Consider the following 23,276-nt stretch of genomic DNA (forward strand, 5'->3'; position numbering starts at 1 on the left):
GATCGTGCAACCACGTCTCGATCCCTGAGTCAACAGATGAGGACGTTTGCAAGACAAGAACCAACTGCACGAACAGTTCGACGACGTTTGCAACTGCACGGACTATCAGCTCGGAGACCATGGCTGCGGTTTCCCTCGACGCTGCATCACAGAGAGGAGCGCCTGCGATAGAGTACTCAACGACGGACCTGGGTGTACGAATGGCAAAACGTTATTTTTTCGGATGAGTCCAGGTTCTGTTTACACCATCATGATGGTCGCATCCGTGTTTGGCGACATCGCAGAGAACGCACATTGGCAGCGTGTATTCGTCATCGCCATACTGACGTATCACCCGGCGTGATGGTATGGGGTGCCATTGGTTACACGTCTCGGTCACCTCTTGTTCTCATTGGCGGCACTTTGAACAGTGGACGTTACATTTCAGATGTGGTACGACCCGTGGCTCTACCCTTCATTGGATCCCTGCGAAACCGTACATTTCAGCAGGATAATGCACGACCGCATGTTGCAGGTCCTGTACGGGCCTTTCTTGATGCAGAAAATGTTCGACTGCTGCGCTGGCCAGCACATTCTCCAGATCTCTCACCAACTGAAAACGTCTGGTCAATGGTGGCCGAGCAACTGGCTCGTCACAATACGCCAGTCACTACTCTTGATGAACTGTGGTACCTGTACTCGCCATCCAAGCTCTGTTTGACTCAATGCCCAGGCGTATAAAGGCCGTTATTAGGGCCAGAGGTGGTTGTTCTGGGTACTGATTTGTCAGGATCTATGCATCCAAATTGGGTGAAAATGTAATCTCATGTCAGTTCTAGTATAATATATTTGTCGAATGAATACCCGTTTATCATCTGCGTTTCTTCTTGGTGTAGCAATTTTAATGGCCAGTAGTGTACCTTGCTGATAAGTAACCCCAGGGTTGCTTCTCATGAAGGGCAACAAAACGGTGCGCAGAATGTCTTCGACGTTCCACTGTGTTGTAAGAGTGCCGCGCATGACAACCAAAGGGGTCTGGTATGAAAATAAACGGCTTGCCAGACCGTGGTTGGTTGTCGGGCAGTATGGCGGGTTACCGTCAGGTGGGTGTACCACAGCTGTGAGGGGCGCCTCCAGAGACGTCTCCGGCCTCCAGTCTCGATTACTTGAGTAGAATTGTCTACAGTGACGAGTGGCGCTTCGAACTGAGACCAGGTGACCAGCAAAGACTTGTCTGGAGGCATCCCAAACAGCAGTGGGAGACCTTCCTGTCACCTGACAAGCAGGAGTCACGGTTTTGGGTACCATTTCTTTTCATAAAAGGACCCCTTTGGTTGTCATCTGCGGCTTCTTTACAGTACAGAAGTACGTCGACGATATTCTACGCCCTGTTTCGTTGCCCTCCATGGGGGACCATCTTGGGCTTAAATTTCAGCTAGATAATACACGCTCGCAGAAGGCGAGACTTTCTAATGTTTTGTCTTCAGCTCCGTGCTTGCCAAATCCTCACTTGGTCAGCAAGATCGCCGGATCTCTCTCACCGTTTGAGAAGGTTTGGAGCATTGTGGGCAGGACGCTACAAACAGCTCATGATTTTGACAACATAAGGTACCAGGTGGATGGATCACTGTGCCCAGCAGCCGGCCGGGGTGGCCGAGCGGTTCTAGGCGTTTCAGTCTGGAACCGCGCGACCGGTACGGTCGCAGGTTCGAATCCTGTCTCGGGCATGTATGTGTGTGATGTCCTTCGGTTAGTTAGGTTTAAGTAGTTCTAAGTTCTAGGGGACTGATGACCTCAGAAGTTAAGTCCCATAGTGCTCAGAGCCATTTGAACCATTTTTGTCAGCTTCCTGGGGTGGAACTCTCCCCATCGAGTGACTGCACTTGGGCCCAGGCGGCCACACTAGGCTTCATTCCACTACCATCCAGGGCAGAAGTCTGGCAGCCGCTTGGCTGGGCCACGAGGTTGCCCACGAGTGGAGAAGATCAAAGTACAAGGAGGAGGACTCGTGACTACCAGAAGGTGCGGTGGTGGACGCCCGAACTTGATGCGTCGCATACAGTCGCAGGTCACTCGGTGGCCCGCAGTGACCTCCTCGTCCCTGTAGCTGCTGGTGGACTGCTATACCTGTGCTCAAATTAATGACAATTTATACCAGTTCGCGACCCTCTTCTTATGCCAATGCGCTGTTTACAGACGCACTCAGTACAACAAATCCGTGGCTGGGAGTGTGGTAACGGCTTGCCTTGTTCTGCAAGAGCTGTGGTTTCCCGCTGTACTTGCAGCACTGCGGTGACTGGCTTTGTCCACATCGTGATGCATAAAGAGCTGCATAAGTCCTGCATTCGGCGTACCTGCATGTTTGCTCCGTCGGCTGCCTTCCACTATTGTTTCCGAGCTGCTAATTTCTGAGGGACCGCCAACAAAATTGGTGGCGCCGTCAGAAAATTCAACCGTCAATGCGATACCTTGTTCCCAGTGGAAGACGTTGTTTCCTAGAGACTTCATTTTAGCTGTTGAGGAGACATTCCAGTCATAAAAGCCACAGCGCCATTTCCTCAGCTGTAGAATGAGGAAGTAATCGCCGGGTGCCATGTCAGGGTGGTGAGACAAACAATCAGCAAACACCCTCTTGAATTGCTTCCCATGACATTTCATTTTGATAGCCTCCACTAACCTCAGCTGGTGGATACGGTAGCATGCTTCTGTGACGGTATGCTGCCTTGCAAGGATAATCTACATAACCGTTTGTGGAAATTGCAATACCAAGAGGGAAAGGCATGAATTGGTTCAAAAATGGTACAAATGGCTCTGAGCACTATGGGACTTCACATCTGAGGTCATCAGTCCCCTAGAACTTACAATTACTTAAACCTAACTAACCTAAGGAGATCACATACGTCCATGCCCGAGGCAGGTTTCGAACCTGCGGCCGTAGCGGTCGCGCGGTTCCAGACTGAAGCGCCTAGAACCGCTCGGCCACTCCAAAGGCATGAATTCAATTAATTTATTACCACAGGTTAGGTTCATAACAAGTAACAAATAATTACCTTTTCAAATCTGTACATGTCCTTTGAGCCCTACTATTTAGTATGTCGTGTGGCCACCGTGCGCTGCAATTAGAGCTGCTATACGCCGTCGCATTGAATCAATAATGTTCTGAATACGTTCCTGAGGGATTTCCATCCACGCAGTTTGTATCCGAGCCCACAAATCCGTGACACCAGTTACTGGAGGACCGTGGCGCACCAGGTGCCAGAAATGTTCGATGCGCGACATATCTGGCGAACGTCCAGGCCAGGGAACCAATGGTAGCCGTCGCTCTTCGAAGAAGGCCTGTACATTCCTCGCAATATGTGGCCGGGCATTGTCCTGTTGAAATGTAGCCTGTGGGGATGCCTGAAGCAGGCTCCACAACCTCCGTTAGGTTCCGGTTGCTGTTCAAAGTGCCCGCAATACGTACGAGGCCAGATCGGTTGTTGCAACCAATTGCACCCCGAACCGTCACACCTGCTGTTTGTCCGCTATGCCGCCCCACAACGCAGCCCTCCATGTTGCGCTCACCACGGTACCGCGGAACACGTATGCGGCCATCACTGTACGACACGTTGAAGCGCGACTCTTCCGAAAAGATTACATGTTGCCCCTTAGCAACCCAGTGACCGTGTTCACGTCCCATGGCAGTCGGAGAAGCTTGCGGTTTCTGGACATTGGCAGGCGACATAATGGCACACGTGCAACCAGTCCAACCTGCCGCAGACGGCGACGAACCGTCGATGCAGACAAGTTCGCACCTGTTGCAGTGCTGCAGCGACGAGCCAACACTGTGGACGAAGCTGTACGGTCCGTAATGGCACGCGGACAAGATGGCGGTCAGCCCGTGCTGTGGTCACGTTCCGTGGTCCAGTCCCCACTCGTCGCTGCGTACGACCTCCCTCTATACACTGCTTCCACATACGCATCACTATCGTGGCAGCGTGCCCTGTGCGAGAAGAAATGTCACGGTATGACAACCTCCTTTCCCGGAGATCGATCATTCTGCCCCGTTAAAACTCGCTCACATGCCGATATGGCTCCCTTTGACGTCGACGAGGCATACTGGCATTCACTGTATTGTTTCCACCTTGTGCGACAGCTCTGCACCCACTACATTAGGCGCAACACTGACCCTGTCGGACCGACACTAGTGGGCTTTGCTCGGCCTACGTGTACCCCATCTCGCTGCAAAATGTAGCACGTATTGCTTGCACACCCGACGCCACTTCCACCAACGGTGGCGCTATTCGGGCAATTCCTTCTCGGTGTAGCACTTTTCACAAACGGCAGTGTATTAACATTAAACCGGTGCAGTCCCTAAAAACACAAACCCAGTGATGGTTGGGTCTTCGCCTTTTTCTGTGGTGGCGACTCCACACGTTTCCAGTGCTTCCATTTTTATTTGTTTTGGAGTCATAGCGATACAGCCAGCACTTGCTATGGAGATTAGGGGGCTAAAAGTATTTGAATCCATTTGACACAGATGCAACATTTCCGCTATCGTGTTGTTTCGATGGGATTTGTCGATGAGTGTAAGCAGTCGATGAGCCTAGAGAGTGGAGATGATCGTCATGTTCAAACTGTCATGCAAGATGTTTGCGTTGGTAGAGGGCGTGGTGGTGTTGGAGTCGAGGAGTGTGCATAACGACATTCCACAAATAACCAATTATCATTAAACAACACAAATACCCACACGTTAAAGTGAATCCCGAGTCAAGGGGTAAGCTACAAAATTACAGTTTTATCACGACCATAAACCGTCCCCCTTCTCTAAATCTACCTTCTTTCACATCAACATCAAATGACTTCCTTTCGAAATTTTATATATAACGACCCCTAAAATACACAAAATAGTTAATTTGTTCATACAGAGTAAGAAGGAGCGATCTGTAAATATTCAGCTTGTAACAAGACAAATTCTCAGCGAAGACTGCATTTGTAAAACCTTCATTTATGATGACCAGTTTCGGTAAGACAGTTACCATCATTTGATCTGTGAAATGTGAATAGTGTACAAAGTGAAAAATATTAAATTATGAAAAGTGAATTATTATTAAACATACCTCGGTATAGGTTAATGGAGGTTCTCAAGTACCCAAAGCAACCCTTTCAAAATGTATCAAGAAAAAGAAAGACAAGAACCAAACGAAAGAAATAGCCTAACGTCCACATTGCATTAAAACAACAACAGTACATAACGATCTCAGACAGTTTAAAGATCAAGTTAGCAAAGGCACAGGTAAACGTCAAATCGTCCCCATGTCAAAAGTGACAGAACCTTGTTTGAATAGAAGGGCCTACCAAAATATACAGCAATAAACAAGAATATTAGAAAAAAGTGATGGTGGTGAATATTCTTAAACTAATGCACAGTCACGGCCATCCATTAGACCACACGAGATAACACGAGTCTCTTAGCGTCAAACAATGATGAATGGCCACGGCTTGTAATGCACACATCTGCCTCGAGTGATTAAACGCCAGCGTTAGTCGCAGAGTGGCGCTTGCCACTGCGCAACTTCCCAGTAAGCCAAACATTACATATGCACAAAAGAAACAGAAAAAATCGTTCAAATGGCTCTAAGCATTATGGGACTTAACATCTGAGGTCATCAGTCCCCTAGACTTCCGCTCTGCCACAGTGGTCGGTAAAAGAAACAGAGCAGGCTAATGTTCCAACGTCATATACTGGCTCTAGGACCCGGTAATGATTCCCAGTTTGCGGTACATACAGCAAGACGTCCTGTGTTAACTAGAACTGTTGATATTTTTAAAAGTATCGGCAATCCGAGAGATTGAAACTTATAGTAATATCGTTACTGGCTGTCGGTATATCCAAAAGATATCGATACATAGAACTATCGACGGAGAAAATAACGACGTATTCGCATATGAAAATATCGGCTCTACAATTAAAATTCATGGAGAAGAAGTAAAAACTTTGAGGTTCGCCGATGACATTGTAATTCTGTCAGAGGGGGCAAAGGACTTGGAAGAGCAGTTGAACGGAATGGACAGTGTCTTGAAAGGAGGATATAAGATAAACATCAACAAAAGCAAAAGGAGGACAATGGAATGTAGTCGAATGAAATCGGGTGATGCTGAGGGGATTAGATTAGGAAATGAGACACTTATAGTAGTAAAGGAGTTTTGCTATTTAGGGAGTAAAATAACTGATGATGGTCGAAGTAGAGAGGATATAAAATGTAGACTGGCAATGGCGAGGAAATCGTTTCTGAAGAAGAGAAATTTGTTAACATCGAGGATAGATTTAAGTGTCAGGAAGTCGTTTCTGAAAGTATTTGTATGGAGTGTAGCCATGTATGGAAGTAAACATGGACGATAACCAGTTTGGACAAGAAGAGAATAGAAGCTTTCGAAATGTGGTGCTACAGAAGAATGCTGAAGATAAGGTGGGTAGATCACGTAACTAATGAGGAGGTATTGAATAGGATTGGGGAGAAGAGAAGTTTGTGGCACAACTTGACTAGAAGAAGGGATCGGTTGATAGGACATGTTCTGAGGCATCAAGGGATCACAAATTTAGCATTTGAGGGCAGCGTGGAGGGTAAAAATCGTAGAGGGAGACCAAGAGATGAATACACTAAGCAGATTCAGAAAGATGTAGGTTGCAGTAGGTACTGGGACACGAAGAAGCTTGCACAGGATAAAGTAGCATGGAGAGGTGCATCAAACCAGTCTCAGGACTGAAGACCACGACAACATTATAAATATACCGCTAGTTTTAGAGCTGTATATTTAAGTGTTGATTTATTATTAGATATTCTGTAAATCAACAAAGTAGCAGCCTGTCTATCCCTCCCTAGACCAAGAATTGAAATTAAAATGATGCATGCTGAAGCTTGGCGATAACCACTGTGCCTACAATGGTAACTTCACGTAAGTGGCACAACAAAAGGTGTCTGATGGATCCATCGTTCAGTTTTGTCACGTATAGGGTTTGCCCGGAACTCTTCATTTTGTTTTCCCTGTTTTCTCTTTTTCATTTCTGCAAACGCCAGCGACCTAGCAGGTGTGGTGTCAGAATGACATGGTGAAGCTAAACGTTGCAGTTTCTGTTGGCAGTGTAGATTACGTCAGCATTTTCCCTGACACGTTTCAGCCCACCGCAACGACTACTCTTGTCGTTCAGATTTTTGTTCACCATTTTCAGCAAGGGTTTGTGATGAAACAGAACGCTAGGTGCGTTAAAAATGGTGCTGTTACCTCACACTGGAAATCTTGTTGTTCCATTCACACCGCCGCCGCCCCCCCCCCCCCCCTCACGCCACCTAGGCCCATCGGATTCCTTTTTTGCCACACACAATTGCTTCACACTGTCGATCAGAAGGATTGGACGTGATGAAGGCTCTAAAAGTAGTAAGACTCCTTCGCACAGTGAGAGTAAAATTGGATCCCACATTACAATTTAAAAAGGAAAACTGCGAATATTTTCCGAAAATTTTGAAAAAGATGTAGTATAAAATAAAAATATCGGCACTCGATATTGCGTTTTTGACATCGATACATCGATTTGTCGGGGGAAAATATCTCCAGAGTCCATTTGCACTTTCTGGAAAAAGTACGATATATCGATGGTTTATCAACAACCGTAGTGTTAACTTGGTGGCTACCACACAGGACCTGAGAGAGCTCGACAAGGCAACCGCGCCGAAGCGGTCGCGGCGGATCGCCCTCTCCACAGGTGCGGCCGACGTGCACGCTTCCGTCGCGGCGAAGTCGTGGGGCGTTCCGATCTGCTCGTAACCGTGACGGACGAGAACCGTCACAGCGCTGGTGAGTGGGTTCCACTTTACCCCAACACCTCGACTGTGCTACGCCGATCTTTGAGGATCACGGCCTCCTCAGGCGATTCCCTGTTTGCCATAGAGAGATTGTGTGTCAGTTTGTTCTTCGCCTTTGAGATTTTTCACCACACTGGCAGTATCTGTGCCGCATGATCACCGTAATAAGACATTGCATTGCTGCAGCAGGTTTCTACCACATTATTATATATTGCTGCACTGTTGTGTCTGTTAAAATGAAGGAAACGAATTACCATTCGGTACTCCATTTTGGAGTGTAGAATATATCAAACTGGCCACATAAACATTCGGAAAAACTTCATCCACACAATTCTGAAGATAAAAACCGACAAGTGCGAGAATTGTCGCACAGTCGGCGCAATGCTTCATCCATCCATGTTCAAAAAATGGTTCAAATGGCTCTGAGCACTATGGGACTCAACTGCTGAGGTCATTAGTCCCCTAGAACTTAGAACTAGTTAAACCTAACTAACCTAAGGACATCACAAACATCCATGCCCGAGGCAGGATTCGAACCTGCGACCGTAGCGGTCTTGCGGTTCCAGACTGCAGCGCCTTTAACCGCACGGCCACTTCGGCCGGCCATCCATCCAAGTTCGTAACAAGAATAAGATACAGAAGGGTAGAAAAGAAATTGGAGGGTCTCTTACATGACGACCAGTTTGGCTTTAAGAAAGGTAAAGGCACAAAAAAAGCAGTTATGCCGTTGCGGCTGATTATGGAAGCAAGGTTGAAGAGAAATCAGAACACGTTTAGAAGATTTATCGACCTGGGAAAAGAGTTCTACAACATCAGATGTACAATATGTTCAAAATTCTGAGGAAAATAAAGGTAAGCTATAGGAAGAGATGGATTGATACAACATGTGCAGGAGCCAAGAGGGAGTAATAAGAGTTAGAGGCCAAGAACGAAGAGCTGGGTTTAAAAATGGTGTAAGGTAGGGTTGTAGTTTTCCGCCTCTACTGTTAAATCTGTACAATGAAAAAGCAGTGATGCAAATCAAAGATTCAAAGGTGGGATTAAAATTCAGTATGAAATGATATCAACGACAAGACTCGCTGATGACACTTCTGTCCTCAGTGCAAGTGAAGAAGAATTACGGGATCTGCTGGGTGGAATCAACAGTTTAATGAGTACCTAAATTTGGATTAAGAATAAAACAGAACAAGACAAAAGTAATGAGAAGTAGAAGAAATGAGTACAGCGAGAAACTTAACACCAGTACTGTTGATCACGAAGCAGACGAAGTTGAGGCTTTCTGCTACCTTGGAAGCAAAAACAACTCATGACGGCGAAGTAAAGATATAAAAAGCAGACTAGCGCTGGCAGACAGGGTATTTCTGACCGAGAGAAGTCTCCTGGTGTCAGACATAGCCTTAATTTGAGATAGAATTTTCTGAGAATGTACTTTTAGAGCACAGCATTCTGTGGTACTGAAGCACGAGCTGTGGGAAAACCTGAAGAGAAGAGAATCGAATCGTTCGTGATGTGGTGCTACAGAAGAATGTTGAAAATTAGGTGTGCTGATAAACTAAGGTATGAAAGAGTTGTCCGCATAATCGTTGAGCAAAGGAAACTATAGAAAATATTAGAACAAATAAGCCCTCGGTCACAAATATTAAGTCAAAATTGATCAGGTTTCGACGCTACTATGAGCGTCGTCTTCAGAATTAAACTAACTGTTCTAAAACATAATAGCTATATAAGACATTAATAAATTAAAGTGTGTACTGACTGGAAAGATATTCAGTACTTACAAGCCACATTTTAAAAAATCTAAGCCGGAAAGGCGACGTCACGAATAGAGTTTTGTTGCACCCCTTCTTCACTCAGGTACGAGCAGCCCTTAGCGGCTCGCCATCTTAACTTATTTACAATTATTCATGACGTCGATTTTCCGGCTTAGATTTTTTAAAATGTGACTAGTAAGTACTGCATCTCTTTCCAGTCAGTACACACTTTAATTGATTAATGTCTTATACACCTATTATGTTTTAGAACAGTTAGTGTAATTCTGAGCCGGCCGCGGTGGTCTCGCGGTTCTAGGCGCGCAGTCCGGAACCGTGCGACTGCTACGGTCGCAGGTTCGAATCCTGCCTCGGGGATGGATGTGTGTGATGTCCTTAGGTTAGTTAGGTTTAAGTAGTTCTAAGTTCTAGGGGACTAATGACCACAGCAGTTGAGTCCCATAGTGCTCAGAGCCATTTGAACCATTTTTTAAATTCTGATGACGATGCTCATAGTAGCATCGAGGGCTTATTTGTTCTAATATAATTCTGACACGGTCACTGAACCTTAGCAACTATGTTCAAAGTTTTAACTATAGAAAATATTGAGCTACAGGTAAATAGAACATCTTTTAAGACATCGGGAAAAAACTTCACTCGTACTAGAAGGGACTCTGGAGGGTTAAAACAGCTTTGGAATACATCCAGCACATAACTGAGGACATAGATTGCAACTGCTACTCTGAGACCAAAATTTTTGGCACAGGAAAGAAATTCGTGGCAGGCCACATCCAACCAGTCAGATGATGACTCAAACAAAAAGACCTCATTTTGTCAGTGACCCACAGAACTTCCATTTGGCTCCTCTAGAGGTATGTCGCTGCGCTGTGGCGAAGGGCTCTATTTGTCTCGGACTGGAGACATTTACATGCAAAGGAACAAACAAAATTGGTTAGAGGAGGTGAGATTCCACTGGTGCTGCTACGAGAGTACGCTGGGGTCTGGCAGCTGGAGGCGCTGCTGGAACGAGCACAGTGCCCGGAGCGCCGGCCACTTGTTAGGCGGAAGGCGGCCCAGGCCCCTAGGTCGCAGCAGTAAGCGCCGTAAAGCCCGCTAATGTACGCTGAGGGCCCCCGCGTCACGGATAAGCGTCGTGGCTTGGCGCGCTCAGCGCTCGCCAGGAAATTACGCCGTGCGCTAATATCCCGGCGCTTAAAGAGCGCCGCGCAGCGGTGGATCAACCCTCCTCCCCTCACCCCTGTCCCCCTCCTCCGGAGGTGTGTGAGCCACGCATGCCGCTCGCTCCCTCGTCCAAAACCGACGCCGGCACCTCTAGCAAACACAACTCGTCTCGATATTAATTGAACATACGCTCACGGCACGAAAAAAAAAAGGGGATCTCAGAGACAACCCTTGAAATTTCCTGACCACAATAATACACAGGGTGATTCAACAAGAAGCAATACACTACCGCTCATTAATTTCAATACACCCAATAAATGACATCTAGTTCTCTGTAGATAATGTCTAATACCGTGGCTACGCTTGAGGAAGCAAAGCAATAGTACAACAGTTGTGTACATGTCATGATTTTTGTTTGTGGTCGTCGAAATACAATAGTGTCCGACAAACAATATTGTGTATATAAACGTTATGTACCTATCCGATATGTCTGTTTACCTATTTGCCGATGGACACCGCATCCGGTGCACCTGTGTTGTTCTCTGTAATGATGTCATGTCCACAGCGAACGGCAAGCTTTGCTACGATACATAATATGTGTCCACATCGCTAGTATGGCTCCACGAGTAGAGATATCTATGTAAAAACGTGCTGCAACCGTAGCACTTAGCCAAGTAGGTTTATCTATTCGCCAAATTGCGAAACAGTGTAGTGTGACTATAGGTGGAGTGCAATACAGTCTTCACCGCCAGAAGACAACAAACAGCAGTAAGGACAAACCATGACCAGGACGACCTCGTAAAACAACTAAAAGTGATGATAAATAATATCAGAATTACCAGTAAGAGAAATAGATTCAAAACAGCGCCCCAAGTTAGTGCAGAATTGGTAGAAATGAAGACGACGACAATATCTGTTGAAACAGTAGAAAAGAGACTGACTGTAGCCGGCTGGAAAGGATGTGTCACAGCAAGACACCCCTCTTCTAAGGCCCATAAATAAACAGAAGATACTTGAATGGGCTAGGAAACATCGTAACTGGACATCGAAAGAGTCGACGAAGGTGTTATTCGCCGATGAATCAAAGTGCGAGATTTTTGGAACCAGAAGGAGAATATTTGTTCGCCGATTTGCAAGAGAAAGGGTAGGTCAGCAGTGTGTTCTACCTACAGTGAAACACTGTGGAGGTTCTGTTATGGTTTGGGGATGTTTTGCCGGCATTGTGAAAAAAGAAGGATCAGAAGCAATACCACCGCATACTTCAGCATCATGCAATACGAAGTGGATTGCGCTTAATAGGGAAAGGGTTCACCTTACACCAGGGTTATGATCCAAAACATCGGTCGGCATACTGTACGAACTACATTCCATCAAAGGAAAAAACAGAAAGTACTCAATGATATGGTATGGCCGTCACAAAGCCCCGATTGTAATCCCATTGAAATGGTCTGGGATGAAGCGGACAGACGTATCAGGGAAGCTAATATATCAATCAAGGAATATCTCTGGAATATTGTTAAGGATGTGTGGGTTCATATAGATTCACGATACCTACAAAAACTGATTGACCGCATGCCTCGAATTTGTAAGGCAGTCATTAAATCCAAACGAGGATACTTTGATAAAAGTAAAAGACAACGAGTGTGATTGTACTATATATGTGGAAGTTAATATAATTATATTTTGTGAGAAATAAAGTTTGATTTGTGTTGTAAATCTGAAATACCACGGTGTTTTGAAATTAATGAGTGGTAGTATATATTCCAAGTGTTTATTACAGAGACAGAAAAAAAATTTCGCATGTCGGTAGATAGAGTAAGTTTCCAAGTTTTATGTTCGCATAGACACTGTACCCTACGCTAAACCTGAGAACCATGCATTGCTCGAGAAACATCGAAACGCTTGTCCCTTTCATTCCACACACGAAGTTTATTCCGAGTTTATTCAATCAACAACTTCAACAATTCGATTTCTCATCTCTTGATGACTAGCTGCAGTAGGTGGGACAAAGACCTTATCTCTTACGCAATACCACAGAAAAAAATGGCGGTTTATGGGGTCTGGCAACCTGGGAGGCCAAAAAAATGTACAATATATTCTTGTCCACGTCTTCCAATCCACCTTTGTGGCATGATGTTGTTAAGATAATGCCGCACCTCAAGGTGAAAGTGAGACGATGCGTCGTTATGTATAAAAATGAGAACATCGGAACCTTTGTGAATTTGTCATTCCAAATTATGACGGTTTAGATTAACCGATAGATGTAACATCGATTCGTCCGAGAATATGAATTGTTCGGAAAAAGTTTCCTGTGTTACATCCTGGAGAAATTAAGTGCAAAATTCGTACCTTCTGTTATGACTGCCTGGACGCAGTTGATGCAGTCACTGCACCTAGTAAGGCTTCATACGCTGGAATCGTTTCAGAAGACGCCACACCGTTGTTCGTGCAAGTTGAAGTTCCTGGCCTGTTAGTATTGTGAACTTCCGACGGCTCCGTAGGAACTCAAATCGGATACGCTCGACATTTTCATCAGACGTCCTTGGCCTCCTAATGCTCTCCCCTTTGCTTATGCAAGCAACTTACAAGAATTCTGCACGCCGGTCATAAATCTGATTGTGGAGAGGCGGCTTCTTGCTGAATCGACGGCGGAATGCACGTTGCATTTGAACAACGGATTCACTTCACGCAAATTCCAGCACACGAAATGATTGCTCTTGTGGTGTAGCCGCGCGGGGTAGCCGAGCGGTCTCAGGCGCCTAGTCACGGTCCGCGCCATTCCCCCCGTCGGAGGTTCTAGTCCTCCCTTGGGCATGGGTGTGTGTGTGTGTTGTCCTGAGGGTATGTTAGTTTAAGTTACATTAAGTTGTGTGTAAGCTTAGGGACCGATGACCTCAGCAATTTGGGCACATAAGACCTTACCACAAATTTCTTGTGGCGTAGGCTCGATGTTGCTACAAACAAACAACAACGTAATTGTGCCAGAACGTTGAAGCTTAATCTATCCACTGACATGCTCAATGTCCTTCTATCTTTCATAGCTTGTAATAAACAACTAAAACCTATTCTTTCTTTTTGACTCACACGCTACGGAAGATTAGAAAGAGAAGCAGATGTAATACGAGAGTGAAGTCGAATTAAATCAGGCGATTTTGAGGGAATTAGATTTAGCAACGACATACTAAAAGAAGTAGAAGAATATAGCTATTTGGGTAACAAAATAACTGACGACACCCGAAGTGTAGAGAATATAAAATGCATATTTACAGTAATAAGATCGTCATTTACGAGAGTGGGGGAATTTTTCAACATCGAATATAGAGAGTTAGGAAATCTCTTCTGCAGGTGTTTGTCTTGAGCGTAGCCTTGTACGGAAGTGAAAAGCGGAAGATAAGTGGTCCAGACAAGAAGAGAACAGAAGTTTTTGAAATGCGGTGTCGCAGATGAATTATGGTGATTACAAGGGTACATCAAGTTGTTAATTACTGAAGTGGTAATGAATCGAACTGGGGAGAAAAGATATTTATGCTGTAACTTGAGTAAAGAAGGGAGGTATCAAGGTATCGGGAATTTGGTAATGGAAGTAAGTGTATGTATATGTTGGGGGTGGGGAGTGGAATGGGGTGGGAAGGAGGAATGTAAGACTTGCAGAGAGAAATCAACGCTTGAATACAATAATAAGATATTACAGAGATTATGGGATGCACTAGGAATGCTTAGATAAAAGGCCTGAAGTGGACAGACTAGCATCGAGAGCTGCAGCAAACCAGAATCGAGACTGAAGACTGGAACACTAGCGACAACGACAAGACTGTGAAAAAATGAAGAATGAATGGAAGAGGAACAGTTTGGATCTGTGAAGGGAAAAGGTAGAAGAACAACAATTCTACATCTACTACATTCTACATTTATACTCCGCAAGCCACCCAACGGTGTGTGGCGGAGGGCACTTTACGTGCCTCTGTCATTACCTCCCTTTCCTGTTCCAGTCGCGTATGGTTCGCGGGAAGAACGACTGTCTGAAAGCCTCCGTGCGCGCTCTAATCTCTCTAATTTTACATTCGTGGTCCCCTCGGGAGGTATAAGTAGGGGGAAGCAATATATTCGATACCTCATCCAGAAACGCACCCTCTCGAAACCTGGCGAGTAAGCTACACCGCGATGCAGAGCGCCTCTCTTGCAGAGTCTGCCACTTGAGTTTATAAAACATCTCCGTAACCCTATCACGGTTACCAAATAACCCTGTGATGAAACTCGCCGTTCTTCTTTGGATCTTCTCTATCTCCTCCGTCAACCCGATCTGGCACGGATCCCACACTGATGAGCAATACTCAAGTATAGGTCGAACGGGTGTTTTGTAAGCCACCTCCTTTGTTGATGGACTACATTTTCTAAGCACTCTCCCAATGAATCTCAACCTGGTACCCGCCTTACCAACAATTAATTTTATATGATCATTCCACTTCAAATCGTTCCGCACGCATACTCCCAGATATTTTACAGAAGTAACTGCTACCAGTGTTTGTTCCGCTATCATATAATCATACAATAAAGGATCCTTCTTTCTATGTATTCGCAATACATTACATTTGTCTATGTTAAGGGACAGTTGCCACTCCCTGCACCAAGTGCCTATCCGCTGCAGATCTTCCTGCATTTCGCTACAATTTTCTAATGCTGCAACTTCTCTGTATACTACAGCATCATCCGCGAAAAGCCGCATGGAACTTCCGACACTACCTACTAGGTCATTTATATATATTGTGCTACGATCCGTAGTGAAATGTGGATTGAAGTAAAAAGTCGGGTACCTTCATGGCATTTGTGGACCTGAATAGCTATTAGTATAGCATGAAATAAGGTATCCCCAATAAACCTGTACTGCTCAAGTTACGGCGCTGTAGCTGGCGCAGGTTAGGCTTTGTAGTGCACTGTGTGGAGGACGGTCACAAACATCTCTACAAGTCGGCACAAATTCTCTAATTTTACAGTCATTTTCATTAAGCAGAGTTTATTTTGGATAAACTAGTAGCATGGTTTCGTAACGCCTGTTCTCTGAATTTGACGAGAAAACTCCCTACGATGCACTTCTCCATTCTTTTGACGTCTCGCACTGTAGTTCGGTGAGTATCGCTGTGACAGAGATAAAGGACCCAGATTGAAAAAAAAATGTTAAGGATTTCGGTATGTAGTATTATTTCTGTATATAATATTATAAATTTTAATGAGCATGATTCTCAGTGAAATTCAGTTACAAGTAGATATCATCCGAAAGCGGATGTCTAGCAATCCCTTTCAGTTAATATGAATATCCCATAATAATACTTAAAATATATCTTTAATAAAAGTACACTGCTGGAAATTGAAATAAGAACACCGTGAATTCATTGTCCCAGGAAGGGGAAACTTTATTGACACATTCCTGGGGTCAGATACATCACATGATCACACTGACAGAACCACAGGCACATAGACACAGGCAACAGAGCATGCACAATGTCGGCACTAGTACAGTGTATATCCACCTTTCGCAGCAATGCAGGCTGCTATTCTCCCATCGAGACGATCGTAGAGATGCTGGATGTAGTCCTGTGGAACGGCTTGCCATGCCATTTCCACCTGGCGCCTCAGTTGGACCAGCTTTCGTGCTGGACGTGCAGACCGCGTGAGACGACGCTTCATCCAGTCCCAAACATGCTCAATGGGGGACAGATCCGGAGATCTTGCTGGCCAGGGTAGTTGACTTACACCTTCTAGAGCACGTTGGGTGGCACGGGATACATGCGGACGTGCATTGTCCTGTTGGAACAGCAAGTTCCCTTGCCGGTGTAGGAATGGTAGAACGATGGGTTCGATGACGGTTTGGATGTACCGTGCACTATTCAGTGTCCCCTCGACGATCACCAGTGGTGTACGGCCAGTGTAGGAGATCGCTCCCCACACCATGATGCCGGGTGTTGGCCCTGTGTGCCTCGGTCGTATGCAGTCCTGATTGTGGCGCTCACCTGCACGGCGGCAAACACGCATACGACCATCATTTGCACCAAGGCAGAAGCGACTCTCATCGCTGAAGACGACACGTCTCCATTCGTCCCTCCATTCACGCCTGTCGCGACACCACTGGAGGCGGGCTGCACGATGTTGGGGCGTGAGCGGAAGACGGCCTAACGGTGTGCGGGACCGTAGCCCAGCTTCATGGAGACGGTTGCGAATGGTCCTCGCCGATACCCCAGGAGCAACAGTGTCCCTAATTTGCTGGGAAGTGGCGGTGCGGTCCCCTACGGCACTGCCTAGGATCCTACGGTCTTGGCGTGCATCCGTGCGTCGCTGCGGTCCGGTCCCATGTCGACGGGCACGTGCACCTTCCGCCGACCACTGGCGACAACATCGATGTACTGTGGAGACCTCACGCCCCACGTGTTGAGCAATTCGGCGGTACGTCCACCCGGCCTCCCGCATGCCCACTATACGCCCTCGCTCAAAGTCCGTCAACTGCACATACGGTTCACGTCCACGCTGTCGCGGCATGCTACCAGTGTTAAAGACTGCGATGGAGCTCCGTATGCCACGGCAAACTGGCTGACACTGACGGCGGCGGTGCACAAATGCTGCGCAGCTATCGCCATTCGACGGCCAACACCGCGGGTCCTGGTGTGTCCGCTGTGCCGTGCGTGTGATCATTGCTTGTACAGCCGTCTCGCAGTGTCCGGAGCAAGTATGGTGGGTCTGACACACCGGTGTCAATGTGTTCTTTTTTCCATTTCCAGGAGTGTATATAAACGATTTTGGAGACAATCTGAGCAGCCGTTTTCAGTTGTTTGCAGATGACGCTGTCGTTTATCGACTAATAAAGTCATCAGAAGATCAAAACAAACTGCAAAACGATCTAGGAAAGATATCTGAATGGCGCGAAAAGAGGCAGTTGTCCCTAAATAACGAAAAGTGTGAGGTCATCCACATGAGTGCTAAAAGTAACGCGTTAAATTTCGGTTACACTATAAATCAGTCTAATCTAAAAGCCGTAAATTCAACTAAATACCTACGTACTACAATTACGAACAAGTTAAATTGGAAGGAACACACAGAAAATGTTGTGGGGAAGGCTAACCAAAGACTGCGTTTTATTGGCAGGACACTTGGAAAATGTAACAGACCTACTAAGGAGACTGCCTACACTACGCTTGTCCGTCCTCGTTTAGAATACTGCTGCGCCGTGTGGGATCCTTACCAGATAGGACTTACGGAATACATCGAAAAAGTTCAAAGAAAGGCAGCACGTATTGTATTATCGCGAAATATTGGAGAGTGTTACTGTAATGATACAGGATTTGGGCTGGAAATCATTAAAAGAAAGACGTTTTTCGTTGCGACGGAATCTTCTCACGAAATTTCAATCACCAACTTTCTCCTTCGAATGCGAAAATATTTAGTTGAAAGCGACCTACATAGGTAGGAACGATCGCCACGATAAAGAAGGGAAATCAGAGCTCGTACGAAAGATATAGGTGTTCATTCTTTGAGCGCAATATACGAGATTGGAATAATAGACAATTGTGAAGGTGGTTCGATAAACCCTCTGCCAGGCACTTGAACGTGATTTGCAGAATATCCAAGTAGATGTAGATTGTGTAAACTGTACACCATCAGTTATGCTGCCTCCAGACATACACACACTTTCTAACTGTAATACTCGATTTACTGTGTTAAAACATAACATAAGGCTTCATACGTTAATGAGTACTTTATGACAGGATTCTAAATTTTTAAATTTCATCAACAACTACTGCACAGTATGAAGTTCTGAACATTAAATTTTTGTAGCCCCTAGAAGCCGCTAGATAGGCAGCTCCTACCTGGAATGTCTGGAATGTGCCTTGGGTGAGCCATATAGGAATACGCACTGCTGTGTAAAACTTCAGGATGAAAGTAACTCTCTCTCATAACGTGTCAGAGCCAAATAACATAGCTCGATGAAACTTGGACGTGCTCCGTTCCGCCCTACATAGCGAGCTCCGAATATTCCGCGCATGCGTCAAAATTCAAGTTGAGAGACGGGCCACAATTCCCGGCGACACTCAGCTGTTCTCTGTGTTACCGCCCGCCGCAACCGTTCGTGCACTCTGTCGCCTTCTATTAGAACAAATCGTGGAAATGATGGGGGTCCAAGCTCTGTCCAGCTGGTAGCGACTATCATGGTTCATCAGATATTGCGCCAGGCATATTTCCACGGATTCTTTAACAGTGGAGTCAGAATCACAGTTCTATCATACTGTGACTCTGAGCAGAGCAACATGTATACTGCTAGACACAGTCGTAATTATTTTGTGTTTCAAAAATACCAAGTTATACCAAAGGGATGACCTCCACTTTTACCTAAAACAAAATATCATTCTAGGATCCATCCTACAAATTATTAATGATACTAGAGAACCCTAATGATTGAGACACCATTGCAGCGTTTTTATTAAAGAAGTAATAGTAATTAAATTCCATGATGCTACTACGGGTGGGTGTAAAATGTAGGTGCGCAACGGAAAATAATATACGCTAAAATAAGATTTCGCCCTGTACGACTATCCCCTGAAGCAGATCTTAGGACCTCTGCAGTGTGCAAAAAAGCATCAGCATCCCTTCATGTCCTACAAAAATATAAAAAACTCTTCCCTTTAGATCTGAAAAAGAAATTAGTACAAACGCTTATACTCCCAATCATTGACTACAGCGATATTATCCTACAAGGCCTCTCTCAGGAAAATTCCCGACGTCTAGAACTGGTCATGAATGCCTGCGTCCGATATATCTGTGACGTTCGACTTTTTGATCACATTTCACCAGCATATGCAAAATTGTCCTGGCTGCGTGCAGACAAACGCAGAGATTTCCATACACTCTGTCTCATCTACTGCCTTATAAATGTACACTGTCCCTCATATCTCTCCTCGTCCCTAACGCTCATGTCGGAACAACATGACAGAAACATACGTTCCCATTATAATAAAATCCTCTCTGTTCCACTGCATCGCTCAGTCACCTTCTCCAAGTCCTTTACAGTAGCAGGAACCCGACTCTGGAAAAACCTCCCTCGTTATGTTAGAGAACTTAAAAACATGTCCGGCTTCAAAAAACCATTAATGACGTATCTACTTAAGCAACAGTAATGCCTTCCTCTTTACATGAATGCACTTCACCTCATTACTTCCCTCTTTCCCCCTCCTTAAATCTCCCCTCCCCAAAACTCGCTATACTAGTAAACATCTACTTTACACACCAAGATATTATGTACATCTGCACAAACCTTCATTACTATTGCCAATCCTTCTCATGTTTGTCATTATTATTTGATTTTTTTTACTGTTATTATTATTGCTTTTATCATAATCTGTATGTATAGCACCTGTTGTAAAAATGCTTCCGCATTTACTTTATTAGGTCTTAGTCACTACTCTTTATTCATATTGTCACTAGAGTAAGCTAATTTTCTCATTTAAACTATGGTCATGATGTAACTCTGATGTGTGAAATGCTGCATGTGTGGAACACTGGTCCGATGTAAGAGAGGTCCTGATGGCCCTAATCTGACCAGGTTAAATAAATAAATAAATAAATAAATAAATAATTCTATAAATTACAATCTAAACATAAATGAATGATGAAGGCAACTAATCCTACTAAATAATAAACGTTGTTCCTGCTTATATATTTATTGTAGATTAAAAAAACCTTTATATTACAAATTTTACATTTCCTAAGTAAAGTGACTGATCAATTGCCCCACTATGCCCCTTATTATGACTGCGCGGTCTAATATCAATAACGCGGAATGATTGACATCTATGTACCAAACACTAGAACACACTACTTTCAAAGATGATCTACGGTGGTGTGTAGCCTCAGTGGAAATAAACTAATGTGATCACAGCTGTTCAGCTTTTATAGCCCTAATAAGCCGAAGCAATTTGCGACATCACCGTATGTACTGCGTCTGGTGCGTCGGAGTGGTGGTTCTCGTACCGGTCTGGTCGATGGAAGAGCTCCAGCCACAAATAAACTCTTTCAAACACTAGGAAGGCAGAAGGCGGTCCTCTGACCAATATATTCTAATTCTGTCTTCTCCTCTCTGTGTTCTACAGACGAGAAACGCGAACTCCCACCCACAAGGACGGAGTTCAGATAACGTCTCAACGTGTAAGTATAGACAAAGGAAGTGCTCTCAGTTACTGAACCCTGAGTTCTGAACGACGACTTCAAACCCGGAGGTGAAGTCCAGAATCGTGTAGGTTCGCGACAGTACAGTGCCTGACTGTTCTAACTATAAACTCTCCTGAGAGCAAAGACAGCAAGTCCGTCTGTACCAACAAAGCTGATATCGAGCGACCGTCACACGCGGGCGCTCACAACGGAAGACCCCGTCTCTCCACCGCTGGCCTCCCAGCAAGGTTCGGCTCCCCACCCTCGTAATTCCAAAAACGAATCACATTCTCGAAACCACGGAATATCCTCCCTCTCTACAGATTCTTCCGAACGCCGAGCAACCATATTTTAGTCTTTTGTCGTCTAGCGCGGAAAGTTAGGAATACCCTATACTCGTACAATGGTACTCTTCTGAGTCAAAAACCTTGGAAATAACCCAGCATGTGTGGTTTCCGAGGTGTCGCTTCTTCGTTCCTCTCACCTGCGTCCAAGGTTTCCGTAGTTTCCGAAGTATAATCCTTCCGCTTCTGCTGCAAATAGGTCGGCCGCGACTCTATTGCGCTCCAGCGCTTCGATGCTACGACGTCCGTCTTGCTATTCCACGTGTTTAAGCAGGACCAACACACCTCTGTGGGCCTTCCACCCAGGGCTTCAGTTCCGCCAGCCGTCTCATTTCCACTGGCGTTCCAACCCCTACTAGTACAGGAAGTAATTCATTGCGCCGTTTTTATAATAAACTCACTCCGTCACCTTTCATGCAATAAGGGTTAACAATTGTTTACAAGACGTACGTGACAATGTCAGTGTCCTTTATATATTCATATATACGATGAACAACCTGTCACATGATACCTAATTGTGTTTGTAGATCACGGCAAAGTATGTGGATGAGTGCTCGTAAGGTGCGAAATTATAGCCACCTTACAAAATTTCAATAATTTTCAAAATAATCACTAACGTAATTACTACAGTCTAGTAAGCAGTAATTTGAAATATAGTGCTTAACAAAGTGAAAGCCAATGAAAGATAATTTTGTTGTCCTTTTTCATGGATTAATAATGTTTATGAAATTGGAATCAGTCAGAAATGTGTGTTAACGTCTTGGGCGAATAACAACAGTAAACGCACGAAGTGATTAGTAGGAACTGTTAATGATTAACAATAAAAGTTTAAATTATAAGAAACCAATGAGTCAGTAAAATCGTATCACGAACTTGGCCATTCTTTTACAATCGTAATTTTGACTTTGCAAATTACTTAACTGTAACTCACAGGAAAGTGATTACTAAACGAAGCTATATCATTACAGTAAATCGAAGGTAAATGACGGCGTTCAGTAATGAATAAACGCAAATAACTATTTGAGTAAAATTAGAGACAGTGAGCATTATAGTGGGTGACGTCACTAATTTTTGTGGAATCCTGCCTCGGGCATGGATGTGTATGATGTGCTTAGGTTAGTTAGGTTTAAGTAGTTCTAAGTTCTAGGGGACTCATGACCACAGCAGTTAAGTCTCATAGTGCTCAGAGCCATTTTTTTTTTGAACCATTATTTACCAGAATTCTTCCGCAAGTTTTTCACCAACAGCAGACAGTGCGTATAATGACAGTAATTTTCCTCACGTAGTGATTGGTGACCGTTGATTTTCTTTAATTCATTAACTACAATTACAAAATTTTCTAAATTTAACTACTGTGTTTCCATCCAGCGAAATTTTATGTTCATATGATTTTTAGTTCTTTTAATCATTGCTGCAAGTACGGAGTATTGGCGATTTGGCTATAATTGAACCTACATTTCTCGGATTTCGTTTATTCTTCGGAGAGATGCCTTTCCCGCGCAACGGGCAACCGTAGGTACACGATCCTTTTAAAATTTTAATTATCCGGAAGTGGAGCGGAGGGCTATAAGCATTCCTGGTAAAAATGAGTATACAGCAGACGAGCCGCACAAAGTGTGCCTCACGCCGACGCGTCTTCCTTATTTCTGTTCCCTACCTGCGCCTTATTCTACACACCTTCTTTCGGCGAAGACTTCGGCGGCTGCAGCGGCGGAGACGAAGGTCGTCGGTACAGTAGTGCTGGCGTGGGGCAAGCTACCCTTAAAGAGCTTAGGCAGAAAACGCGTACAGAAAATCGGGGCTGGGATGGCTTTATATGTGTAGAGAAGTGAAACCGCTCTCGGGGAGGAAAAGCGAACGGCAAATCCTGCCGGCTCGGAGGCAGTGAGGTGGCAGCCCCATTAGTGGTCTAGCCCTGTGCAGCGCGCGTTTTGCGGGTAGGGGACACTGAATCACTGGCAGTTTTCAAACAAAAACAAACTCGAACAGATTCC

The 23,276-nt window shown here is 44.9% G+C and overlaps 1 protein-coding gene across 1 annotated transcript in view; it reads left to right on the forward strand.

Moving 5' to 3' along the window:
• The window catches only part of LOC126241361 (proline-rich protein 2-like), an 85,891-nt gene extending 75,225 nt beyond the window's left edge, over window positions 1-10,666 (forward strand). Inside the window, exon 3 of the mRNA XM_049948000.1 lies at window positions 10,505-10,666. Within this exon, the coding sequence (XP_049803957.1) occupies window positions 10,505-10,666 (162 nt within the window). The remainder of the gene's footprint in view (window positions 1-10,504) is intronic.
• The last annotated feature ends 12,610 nt before the right edge of the window (window positions 10,667-23,276 follow it).

Source organism: Schistocerca nitens, chromosome 1, assembly GCF_023898315.1.
Source record: "Schistocerca nitens isolate TAMUIC-IGC-003100 chromosome 1, iqSchNite1.1, whole genome shotgun sequence".
Classification (NCBI taxonomy): domain Eukaryota; kingdom Metazoa; phylum Arthropoda; class Insecta; order Orthoptera; family Acrididae; genus Schistocerca; species Schistocerca nitens.